This window comes from Streptopelia decaocto, assembly GCF_964273445.1.
Source record: "Streptopelia decaocto genome assembly, chromosome: 26".
Lineage (NCBI taxonomy): Eukaryota > Metazoa > Chordata > Aves > Columbiformes > Columbidae > Streptopelia > Streptopelia decaocto.
Window position 1 is genome coordinate 2461384 of NC_138681.1, and position 25617 is coordinate 2487000.

The 25617-nt window shown below is 66.0% G+C and overlaps 2 protein-coding genes across 5 annotated transcripts; both read left to right on the forward strand.

Annotated features, from left to right (window-relative positions):
* The first annotated feature begins 781 nt into the window (after positions 1 to 781).
* PEAR1 (platelet endothelial aggregation receptor 1) lies at positions 782 to 16763 on the forward strand. 4 transcript variants are annotated; one of them, XM_082072998.1, is made up of 23 exons: positions 782 to 877; positions 2436 to 2528; positions 2618 to 2722; positions 3480 to 3580; positions 3654 to 3746; positions 4404 to 4650; positions 4738 to 4852; positions 4937 to 5073; positions 5809 to 6021; positions 7455 to 7629; positions 8475 to 8595; positions 8671 to 8834; positions 9454 to 9556; positions 9642 to 9788; positions 9857 to 9985; positions 10064 to 10192; positions 11846 to 11974; positions 12056 to 12271; positions 12344 to 12450; positions 14907 to 15018; positions 15200 to 15262; positions 16216 to 16404; positions 16527 to 16763. In XM_082072998.1, the coding sequence occupies exons 2-23, from the start codon at positions 2437 to 2439 to the stop codon at positions 16676 to 16678; spliced, it is 3039 nt and encodes a 1012-aa protein (XP_081929124.1). In that variant the 5' UTR covers positions 782 to 877; position 2436; the 3' UTR covers positions 16679 to 16763. The 4 variants fall into 4 exon arrangements, with proteins under 4 accessions (XP_081929124.1, XP_081929126.1, XP_081929125.1 ...); XM_082073000.1 differs by lacking the exon at positions 11846 to 11974; XM_082072999.1 differs by lacking the exon at positions 10064 to 10192.
* A 406-nt stretch (positions 16764 to 17169) lies between these two features.
* LRRC71 (leucine rich repeat containing 71) lies at positions 17170 to 25389 on the forward strand (the record flags this gene model as incomplete). Its single annotated transcript, XM_082073238.1, is given in 14 exon segments — positions 17170 to 17467; positions 18598 to 18699; positions 18776 to 18892; positions 18985 to 19116; positions 19356 to 19431; positions 19516 to 19590; positions 20309 to 20377; positions 21376 to 21592; positions 21595 to 21687; positions 23112 to 23198; positions 23291 to 23401; positions 23760 to 23868; positions 23952 to 24064; positions 25282 to 25389. Coding segments are annotated over 14 exon segments (1707 nt in total).
* Positions 25390 to 25617: the final 228 nt, after the last annotated feature.

Here is a 25617-nt window from a genome sequence, read left to right on the forward strand (position 1 = left end):
GGGTGCCTGGGATGCTGGGATGGCGGGATGCTGGGTGTCCGGGATGCTGAGTGCCCGGGATGCTGGGATGGCGGGATGCTGGGATGCTGGGATGCTGGGATGCTGGGTGCCCGGGATGCTGGGATGGTGGGATGCTGGGATGGCGGGATGCTGGGCGCCCGGGATGCTGGGCACCGGGCCCAGACTCTGCTCCACGTTGCCACCAGATGCTGCTGTTAAGCCGATGGAAACCTCCATCCCCGCTGCCCCTGCACCTTGCGGGAGCTGCAGCCCCCTCGGAATGGGGTCCCGTCTGCTGGCCTGGACCCTGCGGGATCAACACTGGGTGCCAATGCCATGCGGGGACCTCTCGGGGGGAGAAACGGGGGGTCGGCACGGAGCTCCCTGCCCCCAGCAGTGTCGCACCCTCCATCCGCTCCTGCACAGAGTCCCGGGGTCACCGGCCATGGGGGGACAGGGCTGACCCTGCTCTTGGGGTGACGATGGGGACACCCTCCGGGGCCAGGAACACCCTCCAACCCTTGGACCCGGCCACCGGCACTGGGCTGAGGGGCTGTGTGGACCATCCCCACAGCCAGACTGCGGGACCCCCCCCTGCACCCGCACCATGTGTGAGCGGCCCCGGTGATGTTGTTGTTCTAAACCCGCTGGTTTCTGGCCAGAAAAGGAAAAAAAAAAAACAAAACAACCCCTAAAGTTTTTTATTTTTTTCCCTTTTCCGTAGTCGTCTCTGTGTCCAAACTTCCTGAGCGCCGCTCCGGCCCTCCCTCCGCTTCCGACGGCCGCGCTGCGCCGGCCCGGCCGGCCGAGCCCCTCGGCCAGGCCGCCCCGCGGGGCCACCGCAGCCCGAGCCCGCCCGCCCCGCGGCCCCGGCCAGGTGAGCGCCGCTGTCCCCGTCCCGCCTCACCCCGCTGCGTGGGGTCGCAGGGGACGCGCTGCCTTGGGGGGGTTTGGGGGTCGTGTACGGTCCCCAGCGCTCTGGTGGGCGGTTTGGGGGTGTCCCAGGTTCCCACGGCCGCGGTGAGGGGGCAGCGGCGGGGGGGGCGGTAGGTGGGGCGTGGGGTGGGGTTGTGACACCCCAGCGCTGACCTTGACCCTGACCCCAAGTCAACCCCACCCCTCCCCAGCCCCATCCCCGCGGGTTCGCACCCCCGGAGGAAACGCGTCAGCCCCGGGGCTGCAGCAGAGGAAGCGCCGGGGCAGAGATAGCGGCTCCGGGGGGGTCCCAGCACCGTGTCCCCCCCGTGTCCCCAGCACCCTCCATCCTGTGCCGTTGCCCCGGTTGCCGCATCCCGCCACGGGCAGGCGATGCTTCCCATGCTGCTCGGGGGGTGCTCAGGGGCACCCCTGGGGTGCGCAGTGCTGGGTTTGGGTGCCCCTGCAGCAACCTGGGGGGGCTGCTCCCCGCGGCCGGGCCCCCCCGGTGAGGAGCAGATGGGGCGCGCCGGCGTGTTTTGATGACTCCTCGCTTTTCCTGCCAGCATCTCCTGGCAGTTCCTGTTGTTGGCAGCAGCGCTGGGACCCCCCCCCCAGCCCGGGCCCCCCACTTTGCTGGAGCAGGGGATGGGGCCATGGGAAGGGCTCAGGGGTCCCCCCGCTTTTGTCCCCCGGGGTGGGAGGGTGTGTGGAGGAGCGGTCCGGGGGAGGGAGTTTTGGCTGAGGATGAGCAATTAATTCCTCACCGCCGGGAGCCGAAGGGAAATGGGGAGAAACTTTCCCACTGAACGGTTTTTGTGTGCTCCATAACGATGGGGGGGGTCGCTCCCTTTGCCCCCTCCCTCTGTCCCCAAACCACAGCACGGCCCTGGTGACTCGGGGAGCCGCTGGGAGTGACACCTTCGGGGTGTCCCGTGGCCGGAGTGGCGCGTAAGGGGCCGTAAATCCAGCTGTGCCGACCAGGAAACCTCTGTTTCCTCCCTGGGTGTTTACCGGAGAACCGTTTAATGCGATCCGGTGAATACGGCTCGGGGCCGGTGCTTGGGGCCGTGCTGCCCCCCGCCCCGGCCCCCCGGCTGGCCGCGCTCCCGGAGCCGCCCCGGCAAAGCCGGACCCTTGCTGTGTTGAGCAAGAAAGCGTCGGATCCAGGAAACACAACCGGGAATAAACACAGAACGGGTTGAAACGGGGCCACGCGGCGTCGGGCCAGCGCCGGGAACGGCCGTGCCGAACGCACCCCGGGTACCCCCCGGCAGCATCCCGTAGAGTGGGGGGGCAAGGCGGCGATGCTGGGGTGTGTCCCCGGGGTGTCCGGGAATGCGGAGATGGGGCTGCGAGCGGCCGTGCCTCAGTTTCCCCTTGGCAGCGGCCCGGGCTGGGGTTGGGGCCGTTCGCCCACACGGGAACGCGAAGCTCCGGGGCCGGGGCCGGGGCCGGGGGCGGTGGGTGGGGAGCGGGAGTGCAGCGGGTGGATGGTGGAGCCGCCTCTCCCGGTGCAGGATGGTGCTGCGGGCCGCGGCGCTGGCGATGCACGTCTGGCTGCTGGCCGCCCTCCGCCCCAGCGACCCCAACGTCTGCAGCTACTGGGAGAGGTAGGACCGGACTGGGGGGACGGGGTGGCGGGCGGTGGGCAGCGGCGTGGCAGGGGTCCCCCTGTCACCCGTGTCCTCTCCTCCGGCAGCTTCACGGCGGCGGTGAAGGAGTCCTACACCAAACCCCACGTCGTGTCCTCCCCCGAGCCCTGTCCCGGGGTGCTGGGGTCCCCCCTGCCCTGCGCACACCAGAGGTGGGAAACCCCCTCCCGCAGGGACTGCAGGGTGTCCCCAGGGCCATGGGGTCCTGATGTGGGGCTGCAGGGTGTCCCCATGGCCATGGGGGGGCTGGAGGGGAGTGTCCCCATGGCCATGGGGGGGCTAGAGAGGGCTGTCCCACTGCAGGGTGTCCCCATGGCCATGGGGGGGGCTGGCAGGGACTGTCCCCCTGCAGGGTGTCCCCATGGCCGTCGGGGAGCTGGAGGGGAGTGTCCCCATGGCCATGTGGGGGCTGGCGGGGACTGTCCCACTGCAGGGTGTCCCCATGGCCATGGGGGGGCTGGAGGGGACTGTCCCACTGCAGGGTGTCCCCATGGCCATGATGGGGCTGGCGGGGACTGTCCCCCTGCAGGGTGTCCCCATGGCCACGGGGGGGCTGGCGGGGACTGTCCCACTGCGGGGTGTCCCCAAGGCTTTGGAGGGGACTGTCCCCCTGCAGGGTGTCCCCATGGCCACGGGGGGGCTGGCGGGGACTGTCCCACTGCGGGGTGTCCCCATGGCTTTGGAGGGGACTGTCCCACTGCAGGGTGTCCCCATGGCCATGGAGGGGGACTGGTAGGGACTGTCCCATTGCGGGGTGTCCCCAAGGCTTTGGAGGGGACTGTCCCCCTGCAGGGTGTCCCCATGGCCACGGCGGGGCTGGAGGGGACTGTCCCACTGCAGGGTGTCCCCATGGCCATGGGATGGCCGGAGGGGGCTGTCCCCTTCCTGACAGTGCTGGGTGGGGTGCAGGATCGTGTACCGCACCGAGTACCGTCAGGCTGTACGGACCGACTACCGGAGGCGCTACGAGTGCTGCCTGGGCTACTATGAGAGCCGGGACACCTGCGTCCGTGAGTGGGGGCACAGGGCGAGCGGGGGGGCCCTGGGGCCGTACCGTGGCTCAGCCCCCCCGTGTCCCCGCAGCGCGTTGCAGCCAGGAGTGTGTCCACGGGCGCTGCGTGGCCCCCGAGCTGTGCCAGTGCGAGCCGGGCTGGCGCGGAGCCGACTGCTCCAGCGGTGAGGGACTGAGCGGGGGCTGGGGGGACACGGAGCGGGGACCCCCAGCTGGGGGTGTCAGTGGGGTACGGGGGTTGGTTGATGGGGATGGGGACAGGGACGGGGATGGAGATGGGGATGGGATAGAGAACGGGATGGGAACGGAATGGGGTGGGGATGGATGGGATGGGATGGAACAGAGGACAGGATGGGATGGAGAATGGAATGGGAATGGGATGGAGAATGGGATGGGGATGGGATGGGATGGGGATGGAGATGGAACAGAGGATGGGATGAGATGGGCTGGGATGGGATGTGGTGGGATGGAATGGGGATGGGATGGGAATGGGATGGAGAATGGAGAATGAGATGGGGTGGGATGGAATGGGATGGGGTGGGATGGGATGGAATGGGGATGGAGATGGAACAGAGGATGGGACGGGAATGGGATGAGGATGGGATGGGGATGAGATGGGCTGGGATGGGGTTGGGTGGGATGGAATAGGATGGAATGGGATGGGATGGGATGGGGCGGGATGGAATGTGATGGGACGGGATGGAATGGGAGGGGATGGGACGGGATGGGGTGGGATGGGGATGAGATGGAGTGGGATGGGTTGGAATGGGATGGGACGGGATGGGATGGGGTGGGGAGGTACCCGTGTTCTCCCCCCGCAGAGTGTGACGAGCATTCGTGGGGCCCGGGCTGCGAGCGCCGCTGCGACTGCCACCACGGGGCCCCCTGCGACCCCCTGAGTGGGGTCTGCTCCTGCCCCCCCGGCTTCGCCGACCCCCAGTGCCGCCAGCCCTGCGCCCCGGGCACCTACGGCCAGGGCTGCCGCCTGCCCTGCCCCTGCCCCCCCGCCGCCCCCTGCAACGCCTCCACCGGCGCCTGCCGCTGCCCCCCGGGGCTCGCCGGCCCCCTGTGAGTCGGGGCTCCTCGCTCTACCCCCCCCATGGCACCCCGAAAGTGGGGGTCCTGCCCCCCGCTCACCCCTCGCCCCCACCGCAGCTGCGAGGTGCCGTGTCCCGAGGGGACACCCTGTGACAGCCCCTGCCCCTGCCAGAACGGGGGCATCTGCCACCCCTCCGGCTCCAACACCTGCGTCTGCCCCCACGGATGGATGGTAGGTGGGCTGTGACCCCCCCCCCGCCTCACCCAATGTGGTTCCTGCCTCAGTTTCCCCTGCTGACCCCCGTGTCCTTCGCAGGGGGAGATCTGCTCCGTGCCGTGCCCCCCCGGGCGCTTCGGCCCCGGCTGCCAGGGCGAATGTCGCTGCCACAACGGGGGCCACTGTGACCCCCACGGGGGACAGTGCCAGTGCGCCCCCGGGTTCACCGGAGAGCAGTGAGGGGGGGGGCACTGGGGCATGGGGGGCAGTGGGGATATGGGGGGAGCGTATGGGGGAGTGGGACGATGGGGGGACAGGGCACTGGGGGGGACAAGGGTGTGCGGGCACAGGGCAATGGGGATGGGGGGGGACGGGGTGCAGGGGGGGGGTGGGAGGATGAGGGGACAGGGGACTGGGGGGGACAAGGGTGTGTGGAAACAGGGTGATGGGGACGGGGGGGGAGATGGGGTGTGGGGGGAGTGAGAGGATGGGGGGACGGGGGACTGGGGGGGACAAGGGTGTGCGGGCACAGGGGGATGGGGACGGGGGGGGGATGGGGTGCAGGGGGAGTGAGAGGATGGGGGGCACAGGGCGATGGGGGCGGGGGGGGATGGGCTGCAGGGGGGAGTGGGAGGATGGGGGGACAGGGGACTGGGGGGGACAAGGGTGTGCGGGCACAGGGCGATGGGGACGGGTCGAGGATTGGGGTGCAGGGGATGTGGGACAGGGAAATGGGGCTACAGGAGGCGGGGGGCTGGAAGCCCATGGGGATGGGAGCTCAGGGGACAGGGACACAGGGGATGGGGACGGATGGAGATGGGGGCGCAGAGGGAGGGGACACACACGGGTGATGTGACACACGGGATGGTGCAGGTGTGGGTGCAGGCAGGGCCACCCCAGCCCCACACGCACCGAGCGGGGCGGTGTCAGCCGTGGGGGGGTCGGGGCCGCGTCACCCGCCGTCCCCGCAGGTGCCGGGAGCGCTGCCCGGCCGGGCGCTACGGGCAGGACTGCCGGGAGAGCTGCGACTGCGACAACGGCGGCCAGTGCTTCCACGTGGACGGGGGCTGCCTGTGCCCCCCCGGCTTCCAGGGCAGCCGCTGCCAGGAGCGCCGCTGCCTGCCCGGCCTCTACGGCCTCCACTGCCAGAGCCGCTGCCTCTGCCACCCCCAGCACAGCCAGAGGTGGGACCCCCCGCCCCCAGCATCCTCATCTTCATCATCCCCCCAGCATCCTTACTCCCCCCCAGCATCCTCATCTTCATCATCCCCCCATCATCCTCACCCCCCAGCATCTTCATCTTCCTCACCCAGCATCCTCACCATCCCCATCATCCTCACCATCATCGCCCCATCATCCTTACTCCCCCCAGCATCCTCATCTTCATCATCCCCCCAGCATCCTCACTCCCCCCAGCATCCTCATCTTCATCATCTGCCCAGCATCCTCACCCCCCCCAGCATCCTCATCTTCATCATCCCCCCATCATCCTCACCCCCCAGCATCTTCATCTTCCTCACCCAGCATCCTCACCATCCCTATCATCCTCATCTTCATCATCCCCCCAGCATCCTCATCTTCATCCCCCCAGCATCCTCACTCCCCCCCAGCATCCTCATCTTCATCATCCCCCCAGCATCCTCATCTTCATCCCCCCAGCATCCTCACCTTCTCCCCAGCATCTTCATCTTCCTCACCCAGCATCCTCACCATCCCCATCATCCCCCCATCATCCTCACTCCCCCCAGCACCCTCATCTTCATCATCCCCCCATCATCCTCACTCCCCCCAGCACCCTCATCTTCATCATACCCCCAGCATCCTCACTCCCCCCCAGCATCCTCATCTTCATCATCCCCCCAGCATCCTCATCTTCATCCCCCCAGCATCCTCACTCCCTCCCAGCATCCTCATCTTCATCATCCGCCCCAGCATCCTCACCCCCCCCCCAGCATCTTCATCTTCCTCACCCAGCATCCTCACCATCCCCAGCATTCTCACCTTCTCCCCACCATCTTCATCTTCCTCCCCCACCATCTTCATCTTCCTCACCCAGCATCCTCACCCCCATCATCCTCACCTTCTCCCCAGCACCCTCATCATCCTCCCCCCAGCATCCTCATCTCCCCCCACCAGCACCTTCATCTCCCCCGCAAGCATCATCATCATCTCCCCCCATCATCCTCAACCCCCCAGCATCCTCATCTCTCTCTCCACCATCATCATCTTCCTCCTCCCCATCATCCTCACCTTCTCCCCAGCACCCTCGTCATCCTCCCCCCATCATCCTCACCCCCCCAGCATCCTCATCTCCCCCCCAGCATCATCATCTTCCTCACCCAGCATCCTCACCATCCCCATCATCCTCACCTTCTCCCCAGCACCCTCATCATCCTCCCCCCATCATCCTCACCCCCCCAGCATCCTCATCTCGCCCCCCCAGCATCATCATCTTCCTCCCCAGCATCCTCAACCCCCCCAGCCTCACCCCCTCGAGCATCCTTGCCCCCCCCCATATCCCAGGCTGCCCAGGAAGGGGTTAACCCATGCCCCCCCACCCGGGGCAGCACTCCCAATGCCCCACACTGGGGGTGCTGAGCGAGTGCCCCCCCCGCAGCTGCCACCCACTGCTGGGTGACTGTGTGTGCCAGCCCGGCTGGGCCGGGCTCTTCTGCAATGAGAGCTGCCCCCCCGGCTCGTTCGGGCCCGGCTGCCTGCAGAGCTGCCTCTGCCTGCACGGGGGGGCCTGCAACGGGACCACCGGGCTCTGCCGCTGCCCCCCCGGCTACACGGTGCGGGGCTGGGGGGCCACGGGGGGCACGGGGTCCTGGGGCAGAACAGGGAACATCCCTAGGGGGAGAGTGGGGGTCGGGGTGGTCCTGGGGGGGGGATGTGGGGGCCTGGGGGGGGATGTGGAGGTGGGTGGTGCTGCGGGGGACACCATGGGGGTCTGGGCATCCCTATGGGAACAGTGGGGTCTGGGTGGTCCTGGGGGGGATGTGGGGGTCTGGGCATCCCTATGGGAACAGTGGGGTCTGGGTGGTTTGGGGGGGATGCGGGGGTCTGGGCATCCCTATGGGAACAGTGGGGTCTGGGTGGTCCTGGGGGGGACACCATGGGGGTCAGGGCATTCCTATGGGAACAGTGGGGTCTGGGTGGTCCTGGGGGGGATGCGGGGGTCTGGGCATCCCTATGGGAACAGTGGGGTCTCGGTGGTCCTGGGGGGGGAAGCAGGGGTCTGGGGGGGTACGTGGAGGTGGGTGGTCCTGGGGGGGACACCATGGGGGTCTGGGCATCCCTATGGGAGCAGTGAGGTCTGAGTGGTCCTGGGGGAGACACCATGGGGGTCTGGGTATCCCTATGGGAACAGTGGGGTCTGGGTGGTTTGGGGCGAGGGAGGGGTGGAAGGGGGTCTGCACATCCCCTGGCTGGGAGGGGGGACACACGTGGGCAACCCTGGGGCCAGTTTGGGGGGCGTCCATGGGAGGACGGGGATTTTGGGGTCACCTACTCTCCCTCCAGCACCAGGATGTCAGGAGGAAGGGACCGGGGGGGGGGGGTGGGTCCCCAACCTCCTGTGTCCTGTCCCACCCCGGCTCCCCTGCACCCCTCCCAAATTCTTCCCCCCCCACCCCAGGACGAGCACTGCTCCTCCCTGTGCCCCCCCGACACCTTCGGGACCAACTGCTCGGGGCGCTGCTCCTGCCAGCACGCCCTGGCCTGCTCCCCCCTGGACGGCTCCTGCCTCTGCAAGGAAGGTGGGTGCCCCCCCGGGGGGTGGGGGGTCCCCGGCCCCGCCCCCCTGCCCACCCCGCTGTCCCCTCGTCCCGCAGGCTGGCACGGACCCGACTGCTCGACGCCGTGTCCCGCCGGCACTTGGGGGCCCGGCTGCAACCGGAGCTGCGACTGCGCCCGGGGGGGTCCCTGCGACCCCCAGAGCGGGACCTGCCGCTGCCCCCCGGGCTGGCAGGGCCCCCGCTGCCTGCAGCCCTGCCCGGTGAGTCCTGCCTGCCGCCTCGGTGCTGCCCGCACCGGGGTTCGGTGCTGCCTGCATTGGGGTTCGGCGCTGCCCGCACCGGGGTTCGGTGCTGCCCGCATTGGGGTTCGGCGCTGCCCGCATTGGGGTTCGGCGCTGCCCGCACTGGGTTTGGTGCTGCCTGCGTCAGGGTTCTGTGCTGCCTGCATTTGGGTTCGGTGCTGCCCGCGCCGGGGTTCGGCGCTGCCCACACTGGGGTTCGGTGCTGTCTGCGCCGGGGTTCTGTGCTCCCTACGCTGGGGTTCTGTGCTGCCTGCATTTGGGTTCGGTGCTGTCCGCACTGGGGTTCGGTGCTGTCTGCGCCGGAGTTCTGTGCTCCCTATGCTGGGGTTCTGTGCTGCCTGCATTTGGGTTCGGTGCTGCCCGCGCCGGGGTTCGGCGCTCCCTGCACTGGGGTTCGGCGCTGCCCGCCCTGGGGTTCGGCGCTGCCCGCCCTGGGGTTCGGTGCTGCCCACACTGGGGTTCCGTGCTGCCTGCACCGGGGTTCGGCGCTGCCCGCCCTGGGGTTCGGTGCTGCCTGCGCTGGGGTTCGGTGCCGCCACCCCCTGTGCTGACTCCCCAACCTGTCCCCGTCCCCCAGAACGGGACGTTCGGGGGGGGCTGCGGGCAGCGCTGTGACTGCGCCCACGCCGACGGCTGCGACGCGGAGACGGGAGAGTGTCACTGCCTGCCCGGCTGGATGGGTAAGGAGGGGCCGCGGGGGGACCCCGCTGTTCCGCCAGCCCTTGGCCTTCATCTCTGCTCCTCCTCCTCCTCCTCCTCCCGCAGGGCCGCAGTGCAAGCAGAGCTGTCCCCAGGGCTCCTGGGGCCGCGGCTGCCGCTCCCCCTGCTCCTGCCGCAACGGGGCCACCTGCTCCCCCCAGGACGGATCCTGCACCTGCGCCCCCGGCTTCCGCGGCCCCACCTGCCAGCGCCGTGAGTGTCCCCCCGAAAACAACGTGTTGCTCGTAACCCCCCCCTTCTGACACTCGTGTCCCCCCCAGCCTGCCCCCCGGGTCGCTACGGCAAGCGCTGCGCCCTGAGCTGCTCCTGCGCCAACCGCTCCTCCTGCCACCCCGCCAACGGCTCCTGCGTCTGCGCCCCGGGCTGGCACGGCCCCCGCTGCGCCCAGCGTGAGTGGGGGGACCTGGGCGGGGGGGCGTGGGGAGCGGGGCTGACCCCCAACCCCACCCATGGTCCCCGCTCCCCAGCCTGCGCCCCCGGCACCTGGGGGGACGCCTGTGCCCAGCGCTGCCTGTGCCACCACGGGGGGACGTGCGAGCCGGCCCAGGGGACGTGCCGCTGCCCGCCCGGCTGGACGGGGACGCTCTGTGCACAAGGTAGAGCCTGGCAAGGGGCACCCGGGGGGGCGAGAGAGAAACCCACACGTGGGCACCCCCACCCAGCTCCAGCCTGGGCACTATGGAGATATATGGGCCCAGTATAGCACTATATGGGCCCAGTATAGCACTATATGAGCCCAGTATGGACCTATATGGTTTCAGCATGGAGCTGTGTGGGCTCAGTATGGAGCTATAATGTGGTTCCCAGTATGGAGCTATAATGTGGTCCCAGTATGGAGCTATATGGTCCCAATATGGAGCTATGTAGTCCCAGTGTGGAGCTATATGGTCCCAATATGGAGCTATGTGGTCCTGATATGGAGCTATGTGGTCTCAGTATGGAGTTATATGGTCCCAGCATGGAGCTGTGTGGGCCCAGTATGGAGCTATAATGTGGTCCCAGTACGGAGCTATATGGTCCCAATATGGAGCTATGTGGTCTCAATATGGAGCTATATGGTCCCAGTACGGAGCTGCGTGGGCCCAGTATGGAGCTATAATGTGGGCCCAGTATGGAGCTATATGGTCCCACCATGGAGCTGTGTGGGCCCAGTACGGAGCTATGATGTGGTCCCAGTATGGAGCTATATAGTCTCAATATGGAGCTATGTGGTCTCAGTATGGAGCTACATGGTCCCAGCATGGAGCTGTGTGGGCCCAGTATGGAGCTATAATGTGGGCCCAGTATGGAGCTATGTGGTCCCAGTATGGAGCTGTGTGAGTCCGGTATGGAGCTATAATGTGGTCCCAGTACGGAGCTATATGGTCCCAATATGGAGCTATGTGGTCTCAATATGGAGTTATATGGTCCCAGTACAGAGCTGCGTGGGCCCAGTATGGAGCTATAGTGTGGTCCTAGTATGGAGCTATATGGTCCCAATATGGAGCTATGTAGTCCCAGTATGGACCTATATGGTCCCAGTATGGAGCCATGTAGTCCCAGTATGGAGCTATATGGTCCCAGTACAGAGCTATGTAGTCCCAGTATGGAGCTATATGGTCCCAGTACAGAGCTATATAGTCCCAGTGTGGAGCTATATGGTCCCAGTACGGAGCCATGTAGTCCCAGTATGGAGCTATATGGTCCCAGTACGGAGCTATGTGGTCCCCGTATGGAGCTGTATGGTCCCAATATGGAGCTATGTAGTCCCAGTATGGAGCTATATGGTCCCAGTATGGAGCTGCGTGGTCCCAGGCTGGCACTACATAGTCCCAGTATGGAACTATGTGGTCTTGGGGAGTATGGGTCCAGTATGGAGTTATATGGGCCCAGTATGCAGTGTCACAGTCCCAGGCAGTATGGAGCTCTATTGCCCCATTATGGACCCACATGGTCCTGGGCAGTATGGAGCTCCATGGTCCCAATATGGAGTGACCTGGTGCCGGGATAATGGATCTATATGATCCTGGTATGGAGATATATGGTCTCAGGTAGTATGGAGCTGTATTGTCCCAGTGTGGACATATATGTTCCTGCACACCATAGAACCGTGTGGTGCCAGTATGGAGCTGTACAGTCCCAGTATGGAGCTATACAGTCCCAGTATGGAGCTGTACAGTCCCAGTATGGAGCTCTGTGGTCCCAGTATGGCACAACATGCTCCTGGTCACTATGGATCCATACAGTCCCCCCACCCCCTGTGTCCCCAGCCTGTCCCCCCGGGACCTTCGGGCTGCGCTGTGAGCAGCTCTGCCGCTGTCCCCACAACGCCACCTGCCACCCGGCCAGCGGGACGTGCCCCTGCGCCCCGGGCAGGATCGGGCCCCACTGCGAGGCCGGTGAGTGGGCGCAGAGCAGGGGGGGCCCCACCGGGGTCCCTGCCCCCCACTAAGGACTGTCCCCATCCCCCCGCCCCACAGGGACCCCCGAGCAGCCCTACACCATCGTACCGGCCCCCCCGGCAGCCTACAGCTCCCTGGGGGTGGTGCTGAGCCTGGTGGCCCTGGTGGCACTACTGGTGGCCGCGGTGGCCATGGGGCTGTGTTACCGTCACCGGCAGAAGGGGAAGGAGAGCCGGCACCTGGCCGTGGCCTACACGGCGGGACAGACGGACACGTCCGACTACATGGTGCCAGGTGAGCGCGGCGTCGCGCTGTGGGGACGTGTCCCCCCCGCCGCGGCGGCTCCGCTGACGCGTGTCCCCGCAGATGTGCCACCGAGCCACACGCACTACTACTCCAACCCCAGCTACCACACGCTGTCGCAGTGCACGCTGCCGGCGCCCGGCGCCGCGGACAGGGCCAGCTCGCTCAAGGTACGGCACGGCACGGCACGGCACGGCACGGCACGGCACGGCACGGCACGGCGTGGTGCGGTGTGTCACCGTGCACCGCGGGGCTGGTGCTGCGTGGTGCTGCGTGGTGTGGGGGTGCATGATGTGCCAGAGTGCAGCACGGTGTTGTATGGTGCACCGTGGTGTTGTACAATGCACCGCAGTGTTGCACAGTGCAGCACAGTGTTGTACGGTGCACCGTGGTGTTGTACAACGCACCATGGTGTTGTGCAGTGCAGCACAGTGTTGTATGGTGCACCGCGGTGTTGCACAGTGCACCACGGTGTTGTACAGTGCACCGTGGTGTCGCACAGTGCACCGTGGAGTTGTACAGTGCAGCATGGTGTTGTACGGTGCATCGCGGTGTTGTGCAGTGCAGCACAGTGTTGTATGGTGCACCGCGGTGTTGCACAGTGCACCACGGTGTTGTACAGTGCACCGTGGTGTCGCACAGTGCACCGTGGTGTTGTACAGTGCAGCACGGTGTTGTACGGTGCATCGCGGTGTTGCACAGTGCACCGTGGTGTTGTACAGTGCAGCACGGTGTTGTATGGCGCACCGCGGTGTTGCACAGTGCACCGTGGTGTTGTACAGTGCAGCACAGTGTTGTATGGTGCATTGCAGTGTTGTACAATGCACCATGGTGTTGTACAGTGCACCGTGGTGTTGAGCAGCGCACCGTGGTGTTGCACAGTGTACCGCTGTGTTGCATGGTGCACTGTGGTATTGAGCAGTGCACCGTGGTGTTGTACGGTGCACTGCAGTGCTGTACGGTGCACCATGGTGTTGCACGGTGCACCCTGGTGTTGTATAGTGCACTCTGGTGTTGTACAGTGCACCCTGGTGTTGTATAGTGCACTGCGGTGTTGTACAGTGCACCGTGGTGTGCACAATGGTCTTGCACAGTGCACCAAGGTGTTGCGTGGTGCACAGCGGTGTTGTACAGTGCACTGTGGTGTTGTACGGTGCACCACGGTGTTAGAGCAGCGCACCGTGGTGTTGTATGGTGCATTGTGGTGGCGTACAATGCACCATGGTGTTGCACAGTGCACCGTGGTGTTGAACAGTGCACCACAGTGTTGCACAGTGCACCGTGGTGTTGTATGGTGCACTGCAGTGTTGTATGGTGCACCGTGGTGTTGCACAATGCACCACAGTGTTGTACAGTGCATTGTGGTGTTGCACGGTGCACTGTGGTGTTGTACAGTGCACCGTGGTGTTGCATGGTGCATTGTGGTGTTGTACAGTGCACTGTGGTGTTGTACAGTGCAGCACAGTGTTGTATGGCGCACCGCGGTGTTGCACAGTGCACCGTGGTGTTGTACAGTGCAGCACAGTGTTGTATGGTGCATTGCAGTGTTGTACAATGCACCATGGTGTTGTACAGTGCACCGTGGTGTTGAGCAGCGCACCGTGGTGTTGCACAGTGTACCGCTGTGTTGCATGGTGCACTGTGGTATTGAGCAGTGCACCGTGGTGTTGTACGGTGCACTGCGGTGCTGTACGGTGCACCATGGTGTTGCACGGTGCACCCTGGTGTTGTATAGTGCACTGTGGTGTTGTACAGTGCACCCTGGTGTTGTATAGTGCACTGCGGTGTTGTACAGTGCACCGTGGTGTGCACAATGGTCTTGCACAGTGCACCAAGGTGTTGCGTGGTGCACAGCGGTGTTGTACAGTGCACTGTGGTGTTGTACGGTGCACCACGGTGTTAGAGCAGCGCACCGTGGTGTTGTATGGTGCATTGTGGTGGCGTACAATGCACCATGGTGTTGCACAGTGCACCGTGGTGTTGTACAGTGCACAGCGGTGTTGCACAGTGCACCGTGGTGTTGTATGGTGCACTGCAGTGTTGTATGGTGCACCGTGGTGTTGCACAATGCACCACAGTGTTGTACAGTGGATTGTGGTGTTGCACGGTGCACTGTGGTGTTGTACAGTGCACCGTGGTGTTGCATGGTGCATTGTGGTGTTGTACAGTGCACTGTGGTGTTGCACAGTGCATTGTGGTGTTGTACAGTGCACCGTGGTGTTGTACAGTGCACCGTGGTGTTGAACAGTGCACCGTGGTGTTGCACAATGCACCACAGCGTTGTACAGCGCACCGTGGTGTTGCACGGTGAATTGTGGTGTTGTACAGTGCACCATGGTGTTGTACAGTGCACTGTGGTGTTGTATGGTGCACCGTGGTGTTGCACAATGCACCACAGTGTTGTACAGTGCACCATGGTGTTGTACAGTGCACCGTGGTGTTGTATGGTGCACTGTGGTGTTGTATGGTGCACCACGATGTTGCACAATGCACCACAGTGTTGTACAGTGCACTGTGGTGTTGCACGGTGCACCGCGGTGTTGCACAGCACAGCACGGCACAGCTCGGCGTGCCGCGGCACCGCTGCCGGTAGCCTCGTGGCCAACGCTCCCCCGGGTGTCCCCAGGTGCCCGGCACCCAGCTGTTCCCTGGCACGGACAGGCCGTACGGCCCCGACGGCAACGCCACGCTGCCGCCCGACTGGAAGCACCTGGGGGCACCGGCCCTGGGCCCCAGGGGTAAGGGGGAGCGGCGGGGACCTTGGCCGGAGCAGGGACACCGGGGTCCCCTCCCTGCTCGGGATCCCCCAGAAAGGTGCTGGGGTTGGTTGGGTGGAGCTCGGTCATGCTGGGGAGGGGATGGAGAGTAGGGGACGGGGACCCCAAACCTGTCCCTTTAGCCACATGCACCCACTTCCAGGTGGGGGGGCCCTGGACCGGAGCTACAGCTACAGCTACAGCCTGGGGACGTGTGATGGGAAAGGTACAGGGAGGGGACTGGGATGGGATGGGATGGGATGGGATGGGATGGGATGATGGGATGGGATGATGGGATGGGATGGGATGGGACAGGACGGGACATGATGGGGATGGGATGGGACAGGATGGGAAGGAATGGGTTGGGATGGGATGAGGATGGGATGGGATGAGGATGATGAAGAGGTTGGGACAGGGATGGGATGATGGGATGGGATGGGATGATGGGATGGGATGGGACATGATGGGGATGGGATGGGACAGGATGGGAAGGAATGGGATGGGATGAGGATGAGGATGGGATGGGATGGGATGAGGATGATGAAGAGGTTGGGACAGGGATGGGATGATGGGATGGGATGGGACATGATGGGGATGGGATGGGACAGGATGGGATGGGGATGGGATGGGATGGGATGAGGATGGAATGGGGATGGGATGGGAAGGAATGGGATGGGATGGGGATGGGATGGGGATTGGATGGGGATGGGATGAGGATGGGATGGGGTGGAATGGGATGGGATGGGAATGGGATGGGGACGGGATGGAATGGGATGGGATGGGATGGGATGATGGGATGGGATGGGATGGAGTGGGATGGGACAGGATGGGATGGGGATGGGATGAGGACGGGATGGGGATGGGAAGGGAAGGGATGGAATGGGGATGGGGTGGGATGGGGATCAGGAAGGCATGGGATGGGATGGGATGGGATGGGATGGGATGGGATGGGATGGGATGGGATGGGATGGGGAAGGGACAGAAATGGGACAAGGCTGGGATGGGGAAGGGGATGAGAGAGAGATGGGATGGGAAGGGACATTCACAGGGAAGGGGGTGGAATGGGGGTGGGATGGGGAAGGGATGGGGCTGGGACACAACCGGGACACAACCCGGACATGGCTGCTCCCTCACCCCTGCGCTCCCTGCCATGGGGACCCCCTGACTCCTCCTCCCCAGAGACCCCCCCGGAGGGGCTGGGGGCCAGCGGCAGCTCCCTGGCCAGCGAGAACCCCTACGCCACCATCAGGGAGCCCCCCCTGCCCGGCGCCAAGGCCCCCGAGGGCAGCTACATGGAGATGAAGTCCCCGGTCCGCAGGGAGATGTCGTACGCCGAGATCGGGGTCCCTGAGGAGCCACCCCAGGAGGGTACGGCCGGGGGGGTCCCCTGGCCCTGGTGACCCTGGCTGGGGCGGGGGCGACACAGTCCTGGTGACACGGGGCTGCATAGCGGGGGGGACACAGCCCCTCGTAATCTCTTTTCATTGCAGAGCTTTGCCCCGGGGGGGCTGAAGGTGTCACCCCCCCGAACCCCCCCAGCCATTACGACTCCCCCAAGAACAGCCACATCCCCAGTCACTACGACGTGCCCCCCAGCCGCCACTACCCGCCGTCCCCGCCGCTGCGCAGGAAGGGCCGCTGAGGGACCGCGGAGGGACCAGCCCGGGGGGGCCACCGGGGCTGTCCCTGTCCCCAACCGGGCTGAATAAAGGGGGGTGTGTGCGGTGTGACCTGGGCTGTGCGTGCGTCTGGGGGACGAGGGGCCGCGCCGGGGGCAGGACGGGCCCGGTGGCACCGGGGAGGGAGGGAAGCGCGGCGGCCCGGTGATGGAGCAGGGATGGGGGCAGGGGTAAGGCCAGGAAAGGACCAGCGAGGGGCTCCATAATGACCCGGGAAAAGGCCGGTGAGGGTCCAACAGTGGCCACAGCAAAGACTCAGGGACAGCCCAGCGATGGCCCCAGTACAAGCCCGGTCGGAGCCCAGTGCTCCCAGTGCAGACACAGTGGCCCCAGTATGGACCCAGTGTTTCCAGTATGGACCAAGTGTCCCCAGTATGGACCCAGAGCTCCCAGTACGGACCCAGAGCTCCCAGTATGGACCCAATGTCCCCAGTATGGACCCAGTGCTCCCAGTATGGACCCAGCGCCCCCAGTACGGACCCAGTGCACCCAGTATGGACCAAGTGTCCCCAGTATGGACCCAGAGCTCCCAGTACGGACCCAGAGCTCCCAGTATGGACCCAATGTCCCCAGTATGGACCCAGTGCTCCCAGTACGGACCCAGAGCTCCCAGTACGGACCCAATGTCCCCAGTATGGACCCAGTGCTCCCAGTATGGACCCAGTGCCTCCAGTACGGACCCAGTGCACCCAGTATGGACCCAGTGTTCCCAGTATGGACCCAGTGCTCCCAGTACAGACCAAGTGTCCCCAGTACGGACCCAGTGCCCCCAGTATAGACCCAGTTCTCCCAGTGCAGACCCAGTGCCCCCAGTATGGACTCAGTGCTCCCAGTACGGACCCAGCACTCCCAGTGCCCATCTCTTCACTGGCGGGTGTCAGAGCTCGCGGCCCCGCCCCTTTCCGCCCCGGCCCCGCCCTTTCCCGGCCGACCCCACCCCTTACAGGCGGACCCCGCCCTTTCCGTGCCAGCCCCACCCACCCAGCGCTGGCCCCGCCCCTTCCAGGCAAGCCCCGCCCCCCCCGCAGGCGTCGTAGCAACCTGAAGCCCCGCCCCTCGCCGCGCGCCGGACGCGTTGCCGCGGGAACGGGCACAGGCAGGACCCAGGTGGCAGCCGGGCCGGGGACCCCGCGCCCCATGGGACCCCATGGGAACCCCCCGCACCCCATGGGACCCCATGGGAACCCCCGGCCCTGGGAACCCCCCCGGGACACTCCCCCCAGGGACATTCATGGGGTCCCCACCCAGCACTTGGACCTCCCCGGGAGACCTTTATGGGGACCCCCATGGGGCCCACCCAACCCTGGTACCACCCCCCCCGCCACAGTGACCCCCATGGGCCCCCCTGCCAATGGGACACGCCCTTGCGGGGGCCCCCAGAGGGACCCCACACCAAGAGATGTCCCCCATAGGGCCCCTTGTCCCTGGGACCCCCCCTCACACCCACATAGAGACCCCTGTAGGGCCATGGGACCCCCATAGTTCCACATAGGGACCCCCACAGGTCCCTCCACAGGGCCGTCCCAGCTCTGGGACACCCCCTCACCCACATGGGGACCCCTATAGGTCTCTGGAACCCCCCCTCACCTGCATAGGACTCCCCAGCCCTGAGACCCCCCCACCAAGGGGGGCCTCCACAGGGCCCTGGGACCCCCCTGCACCTCCACAGGACCAACAGGGCTGGGACCCCCCCCCAGCCCCCTATAGAGACCCCATAGTACCGCTGCTACTGCGACCCCCCCTTCACACCCACATAGGGATCCCATTGGGTCCCCCCCTGACCCACACATCCCTGGGATGTGGGGGGGTCGGGTGCTGGGCACGACCAACCCTGGGGCCAGTGGGTGCTGGGGGGGCACTCAGCCCCCCATGTGCCCCCCAGCTGCGGCCATGAGGCGGCGGGGGGAGCGGGCGCCCAAGGAGAAGGTGGCGGCGGCGGAGGAGGAGGCGAAGGGCGCGGGGAGGAAGGCCGAGCAGGGCGCGGGTGAGCGAGCGCCGCCCCAGCAGCGGGTGGGGGGCTGCGGGGGGTCCCCCTCATGCCCGTGTCCCCCAACCTGCAGAGGAATACCAGTGCACCGGGCTCCTGGAGCAGGACTTCCCGGAGCTCTGCGCCCGCTCCGGCATCTCCGGCATCCCCAGGGTCACGCTCCGGCCACCCCCGAGCTTCCCCGAGGATGGTGAGCGGCGGGGGGCACAGCATGGGGGGGTTTGTGGGAAGGGGGGTGTGGGTGCTGCTGAGCCCCCCGCCCCGCCCCGCCCCGTCCCGCAGAGGAGCCCGCGGAGCCGACGCTGCCCGAGACCCTCGCCCGCATCCAGCGCAAGTTCAGCCTCTTCCAGCCCTGCATCCAGGTGGCGCGGGACCCCGAGGACCCGCGCGGCGTCCGCGGCATCTTCCTGCGAGGTGGGACCTGGGGACCCCCCCCCCCCAGCACCCATGGGCGAGGACCCCCTGGAAATCAACCCGCCGGACCCCCCCCCAGGAAGACTCCCATATGGATTCCATGGGGCCCACCCAACCCTTGTCACCCCCTACAGACACCCCATAGGGACCCCCATTGTGTCCGCAGCGCTCTCGGGTGGGGAACGGCTGTATTTGGGGGTTCACCCCGTCACGCGCCCGCGCTCCCCCCGTCTCCGCAGGCTGGAAGATCGAGGCGGAGATGCTGGGGGTGCTGAGCCAGTGCCTGCCCGCCCTGGCCGGGCTGCAGGCCGTGCAGTGAGTGCGGGCAGGGCCGGGGGCGCAGGGACCCCCCCCGGAGCCGACCTGTCACCTCCCCTGCCGCCGATTGTCCCCCCGCAGCCTCTGGAAGGTCGGGCTGACGGAGCAGCTGCTCCCGGCGCTGGCGGCGCTGCTGGCGCGCTGCCCAAGGCTCCGGTACGCGGTGTCCCCGAGGTGCCCCAAGGTGTCCCCAAGGTGGCCCTGAGGTGTCCCCAAGGTGTCCCCGAGATGTCCCTGAGGTGCCCCAAGGTGTCCCCAAGGTGTCCCTGAAGTGTTCCCAAGGTGTCCCCGAGATGTCCCCAAGGTGTCCCTGAGGTGCCCTGAGGTGTCCCCGAGGTGCCCCAAGGTGTCCCCGAGGTGTCCCTGAGGTGCCCCAAGGTGTCCCCGAGGTGTCCCTGAAGTGTTCCCAAGGTGTTCCCGAGATGTCCCTGAGGTGTCCTCGAGGTGTCCCCGAGGTGTTCCCTAGGTGTCCGTGATGTGTCCCCAAGGTGTCCCTGAGGTGTCCCCGAGATGTCCCCGAGGTGTCCCTGAAGTGTTCCCAAGGTGTCGCTGAGGTGCCCTGAGGTGTCCCCGAGGTGCCCCAAGGTGTCCTCGAGGTGTCCCTGAAGTGTCCCCGAGGTGTCCCCAAGGTGTCCTCGAGGTGTCCCTGAGCTGTCCCCAAGGTGTCCCGAGGTGTCCCCGAGATGTCCCCAAGGTGTCCCCGAGGTGTCCCCACGGTGTCCTTGAGGTGTCCCTGAGCTGTCCCCGAGGTGTCCCCAGATGTCCCGGAGATGTCCCTGAGATGTCCTCGAGATGTCCCTGAGATGTCCCTCGTTAGCGCTAATTGGGGAAGGGGGTGCTGCGGAGGGTGATTAATTGGGGGGGTTCTCTGCAGGACGCTCAGCCTGGAGGGGAACCCCCTACCTGAGCCCGCCTTCCATCTGCTGATGGGCAGCGACAGCACGTGAGTGGGACCCGGGTTGTGAGCGGGACCCGGGGGGTGTCCCCGAGGTGTCCCTGAGGTGTCCACAAAGTGTCCCCGAGGTGTCCCTGAAGTGTCCCCGAGGTGTCCTCAAGGTGTCCCCGAGGTGTCCCCGAGGTGTCCCTGAGGTGTCCACAAAGTGTCCCCGAGGTGTCCCTGAAGTGTCCCCGAGGTGTCCTCAAGGTGTCCCCGAGGTGTCCTCAAGGTGTCCCCGAGGTGTCCCCGAGGTGTCCCCAAGGTGCCCCCAAGGTGTCCCCAAGGTGTCCCTGAGGTGTCCCCGAGGTGCCCCAAGGTGTCCCCAAAGTGCCTGAAGGTGTCCCCGAGATGCCCCTGAGGTGTCCTCGAGGTGTCCCCGAGGTGTCCCTGAGGTGTCCTCGAGGTGTCCCTGAGGTGTTCCCTAGGTGTCCGTGATGTACCCCCGAGGTGTCCCCGAGATGTCCCCAAGATGTCACCATGATGTCCCCGAGGTGTCCCCAAGGTGTCCCCGAGATGTCCTCGAGATGTCCCCGCGATGTCCCTGAGGTGTCCTCGAGGTGTCCCTGAGATGTCCCTGAGATGTCCCCAAGGTGCCCCCGAGGTGTCCCCAAGGTGACCCAACGTGTCCCCAAGATGTCCCTGAGGCATCCCTGATGTGTCCCGGAGGTGTCCCCGAGGTGTCTCCGAGCTGTCCCTGAGGTGTCTCCGAGGTGTCCCCGAGGTGTCCCCAAGATGTCCCCGAGGTGTCCCCGAGATGTCCCTGAGGTGTCCCTGAAGTGTCCCCAAGATGTCCCTGAGGTGTCCCCAAGATGTCCCCGAGGTGTCCCCGAGATGTCCCTGAGGTGTCCCCGAGATGTCCCTGAGGTGTCCCTGAAGTGTCCCCAAGGTGTCCCCGAGGTGTCTCCGAGCTGTCCCTGAGGTGTCTCCGAGCTGTCCCTGAGGTGTCCCCGAGGTGCCCCAGTCGCGGGCGCCCCCGCGCACCCCCCACCCCCCCTTTCCCGCAGGCTGCTCCACCTCTCCCTGCGCAACAACAGCATCGGCGACGCGGCCGCGCGGCTCATCGGGCAGAGCCTGGCCCAGCCCGGCACGGCCAACCGCCGCCTGGCCTCGCTGGTGCTCAGCTTCAACCGCATCTCGGACCTGGGCGCCAGCCACATCGCCGAGGTGGGCGCCGCGCCGGGGGGGGGGTCACCGGGTGCCCCCGCGCCCCTCACCAGCCCTGCGCCCCCCAGGGCCTGCGCCTCAACCGCTCGCTGCTCTCGCTCTCCTTGGCCAACAACAACATTGGCGACGCGGGGGCCACCAGGCTGGCTAAGGTGGGTGCCCCCCAGCGGCCTGGGGTGCGCGGGGCCCCATCCTGCGCTGACCCCCCAGCGCTGTGGGATGGGATGAGGATGGGATGGGGACGGGATGGGATGGGATGAGGATGGGATGGGGATGGGATGGAATGGGATGGGATGGAATGGGGATGGGATGGGACATGATGGGGATGGGATGGGAAGGGATGGGATGATGGGATGGGATGATGGGATGGGGACGGGATGGAATGGGATGGGATGGGATGATGGGATGGGATGGGAAGGGATGGGATGATGGGATGGGATGGGATGGGATGGGATGGGATGGGAAGGGATGGGATGATGGGATGGGATGATGGGATGGGATGATGGGATGGGGATGGGGAAGGGACAAGGATGGGACAAGGCTGGGATGGGGAAGGGGATGAAAGAGGGATGGGATGGGATGGGATGGGATGGGATGGGACGGGATGATGGGATGGGATGGGATGGGACATGATGAGGATGGGATCGGATGGGATGAGTGGGATGATGGGATGGGATGGGGATGGGATGGGGATGGGATGGAATGGGATGGGATGGGATGATGGGATGGAATGGAGATGGGATGGGGACGGGATGGAATGGGATGGGATGATGGGATGGAATGGGGATGGGATGGAATGGGGATGGGACATGATGGGGATGGGATGGGAAGGGATGGGATGATGGGATGGGATGATGGGATGGGATGATGGGATGGGATGGGATGGGGATGGGGAAGGGACAGGGATGGGACAAGGCTGGGATGGGGAAGGGGATGAAAGAGGGATGGGATGGGATGGGATGGGATGGGGTGGGATGGCATGGGATGGGATGGGATGGGATGATGGGATGGGATGGGATGATGGGATGGGATGGAATGGGGATGGGATGGGATGGGGATGGGATGGGATGGGATGGGATGGGATGGGATGGAATGGGGATGGGATGGGATGGGGATGGGATGGGATGGGATGGGATGGGATGGGATGGGATGGGGATGGGGAAGGGACAGGGATGGGACAAGGCTGGGATGGGGAAGGGGATGAAAGAGGGATGGGATGGGATGGGATGGGGTGGGATGGGATGGGATGGGATGGGACGGGATGGGATGGGATGGGGTGGGATGGGACATGATGAGGATGGGATGGGAAGGGATGGGACATGATGGGATGGGATGGGGTGGGATGGGATGGGATGGGGAAGGGACAGGGATGGGATGGGGAAGGGGATGAAAAAGGGATGGGATGGGAAGGGACAGACACAGGGAAGGGGGTGGAACGGGGGTGGGATGCGGAAGGGATGGGGCTGGGACACACCCGGGACACAACCCGGACATGGTGGGTGGGTGCCCCCCGCACCCTGGGGTGTGCGGGGCCCGATCCTGCGCTGACCCCCCCACCCCTGGGTGCCGTGGGCAGGTGCTGGGGCCGTTCGCGCTGACGCACGCCGAGGTGGTGGAGCGGCGGCGGCTGCTCCTGGCGGAGGCGCAGGGCCGCTGCCAAGCGGTGAGACCCCCCCGCCCCTATTTACAGGGGGGACATTCCCTCCCCACCCCATGGGGGGTGCGGTGCCCTGACCCCCCCACCGTGTCCCCCAGACCTCAAAGGAGCCCGAGAGCTGGAGCAAACGTCCCTCGAGCCAGAGCACCGGCACCGGCGCCGACAAGCTGCCCCCGGGCAAGCACGGCAAAACCCCCACCAAGAAGAAGGTGAGGGGGTGGGGTGTGGACCCTGCCTCAGTTTCCCCACTGTCCCACCTTTTGGGGGGGGTCGGCGGGGGCTCTGCAGCCGCTGCGTTGCAGGAGCCGCCGCGGAAGGAGGAGACCAGAGCGCAGAGGAAGGGTGAGCGAGGGGCTGGGGGGCTGGGGGGTGCTGGGGGGGCCACGCTGGCTCAGCTCCCCCCTGCTCCCCCCTCCCGGCAGCGCCGGAACCCAGAGGCGCCCGCGGCCGAGAGTCGAGGTCGAGCACCCAGGAGAAGCCGAGCTCAGAGGTGGGGGGGACGAGGGGGGACGGGGGTGCTGGGGGGTCCCACGCTCCCTCACGGTCCCACCCCCCCGCCCCCCCCAGGCGCTGGATGCGGCCGAGGCGCTGAACCCGCTGCTGGAGGAGGCGCGGGAGCACCGCGGCAGCGTCGTCCTGCCGGGAAACCGCGCGCTGCTCAACCTCAACCTGACCTGTGAGCCAGGGCGGGGGGTGGCCCTTGGCCCCACCACCCCCCCCGGGTTTGTCCCCAACGCCCCCCCCCCCGTCCCTCTGCAGACAACCGTGTCACCGAGCGCGGCCTCGGCGCCTTCGTGGCGGCGCTGGAGGGGCAGCGGCAGCAGAGGCCGAAGGGGCCGGGGCGGCAGGGGCTGCGCTGCCTGTCCCTGGAGGTGAGAGGGGCGGTGGGGCAGCATTGCCATGGGGTTGGCATTGCCGTGGGGTTGGCATTGCCATGGGGCTGGCATTACCGTGGGGTTGGCATTGCCATGGGGTTGGCATTGCCGTGGGGTTGGCATTACCGTGGGGTTGGCATTGCCGTGGGGTTGGCATTGCCATGGGGCTGGCATTGCCGTGGGGTTGGCATTGCCGTGGGGTTGGCATTACCGTGGGGTTGGCATTGCCATGGGGTTGGCATTACCGTGGGGTTGGCATTGCCATGGGGTTGGCATTACCGTGGGGTTGGCATTGCCATGGGGCTGGCATCACCCTGGGGCTGGTATGGCTGTGAGACTGGCATTGCCATGGGGCTGGCATCACTGGTATTGCTGTGGGGTGGCATTGTCATGGGGCCGGTGTTGCCAACGGGCACATGGTGGGGCTGGCGTCACCATGGGGCTGGCATTACTGTCAGGCTGCCATTACCATGGGTCTGGCATCACCATGGGGCCACCATCACCATGGGGCTGGCATTACCATGGGTCTGGCATCACCATGGGTCTGGCATCGCTATGGGGCCACCATCACCATGGGGCTGGCATTACCATGGGGCCACCATCACCATGGAGCTGGCATTGCCATGGGGCCACCATCAGCATGGGGCCGGCATTGCCATGGGGCTGGCATCGCCATTGGTCTGGCATCGCTATGGGGCCACCATCACCGTGGGGCTGGCGGTGCCATGGGGCTGGTGGTGCCACGGGGCTGGCATCACCATGGAGCTGGCATTGCCATGGGGCTGGCAGTACCATTGGTCTGGCATCGCTATGGGGCCACCATCACCGTGGGGCTAGTGGTGCCATGGGTCTGGCATCACCATGGGGCTGGCATTGCCATGGCGCCACCATCACCATGGGGCTGGCATCACCATGGGGCTGGCATCGCCATGGGTCTGGCATCACCATGGCGCCACCATCACCATGGAGCTGGCATTGCCATGGAGCTGGCAGTACCGTTGCTCTGGCATCGGATGGCGCCAACATCACCGTGGGGCCGGCATTACCATGGGTCTGGCATCGCCATGGCGCCACCGTCACCGTGGGGCCGGCATTACCATGGGTCTGGCATCGCCATGGGTCTGGCATCGCCATGGCGCCACCGTCACCGTGGGGCTGGCGCTGCCATGGCTCCGCCGCGGCCCCGCCGCTGCCACCGTCACCGCTCCCCGCAGAGGAACCGCATCCCCCCGGACAGCCCGGCGCTGGCGCGGCTGCGGGAGCTGCTGCCGCCGGACGACCCCCCCGGAGCCCCCCAGGAAGAGCAGGAGGGGATCCCGTAACCCCCCCGGAGCCCCAAGGAGCCCTCGACCCTCACCTTATTTTTTAAGCAAAGCAATAAACCCCTTTACCGCGGAAAGGAGGAGAACGGAGCCGATGCCGCAGCGGGGAACAGCAGCCGGTCGGTCGTGGCTCTATTATATATAATATATATATCAGACCCCCCAGCGCTGACCCCGCCACAACACCTGGGGGGGGGCGCGGGGGGGACGCGCCCCGGCCATCGCCCT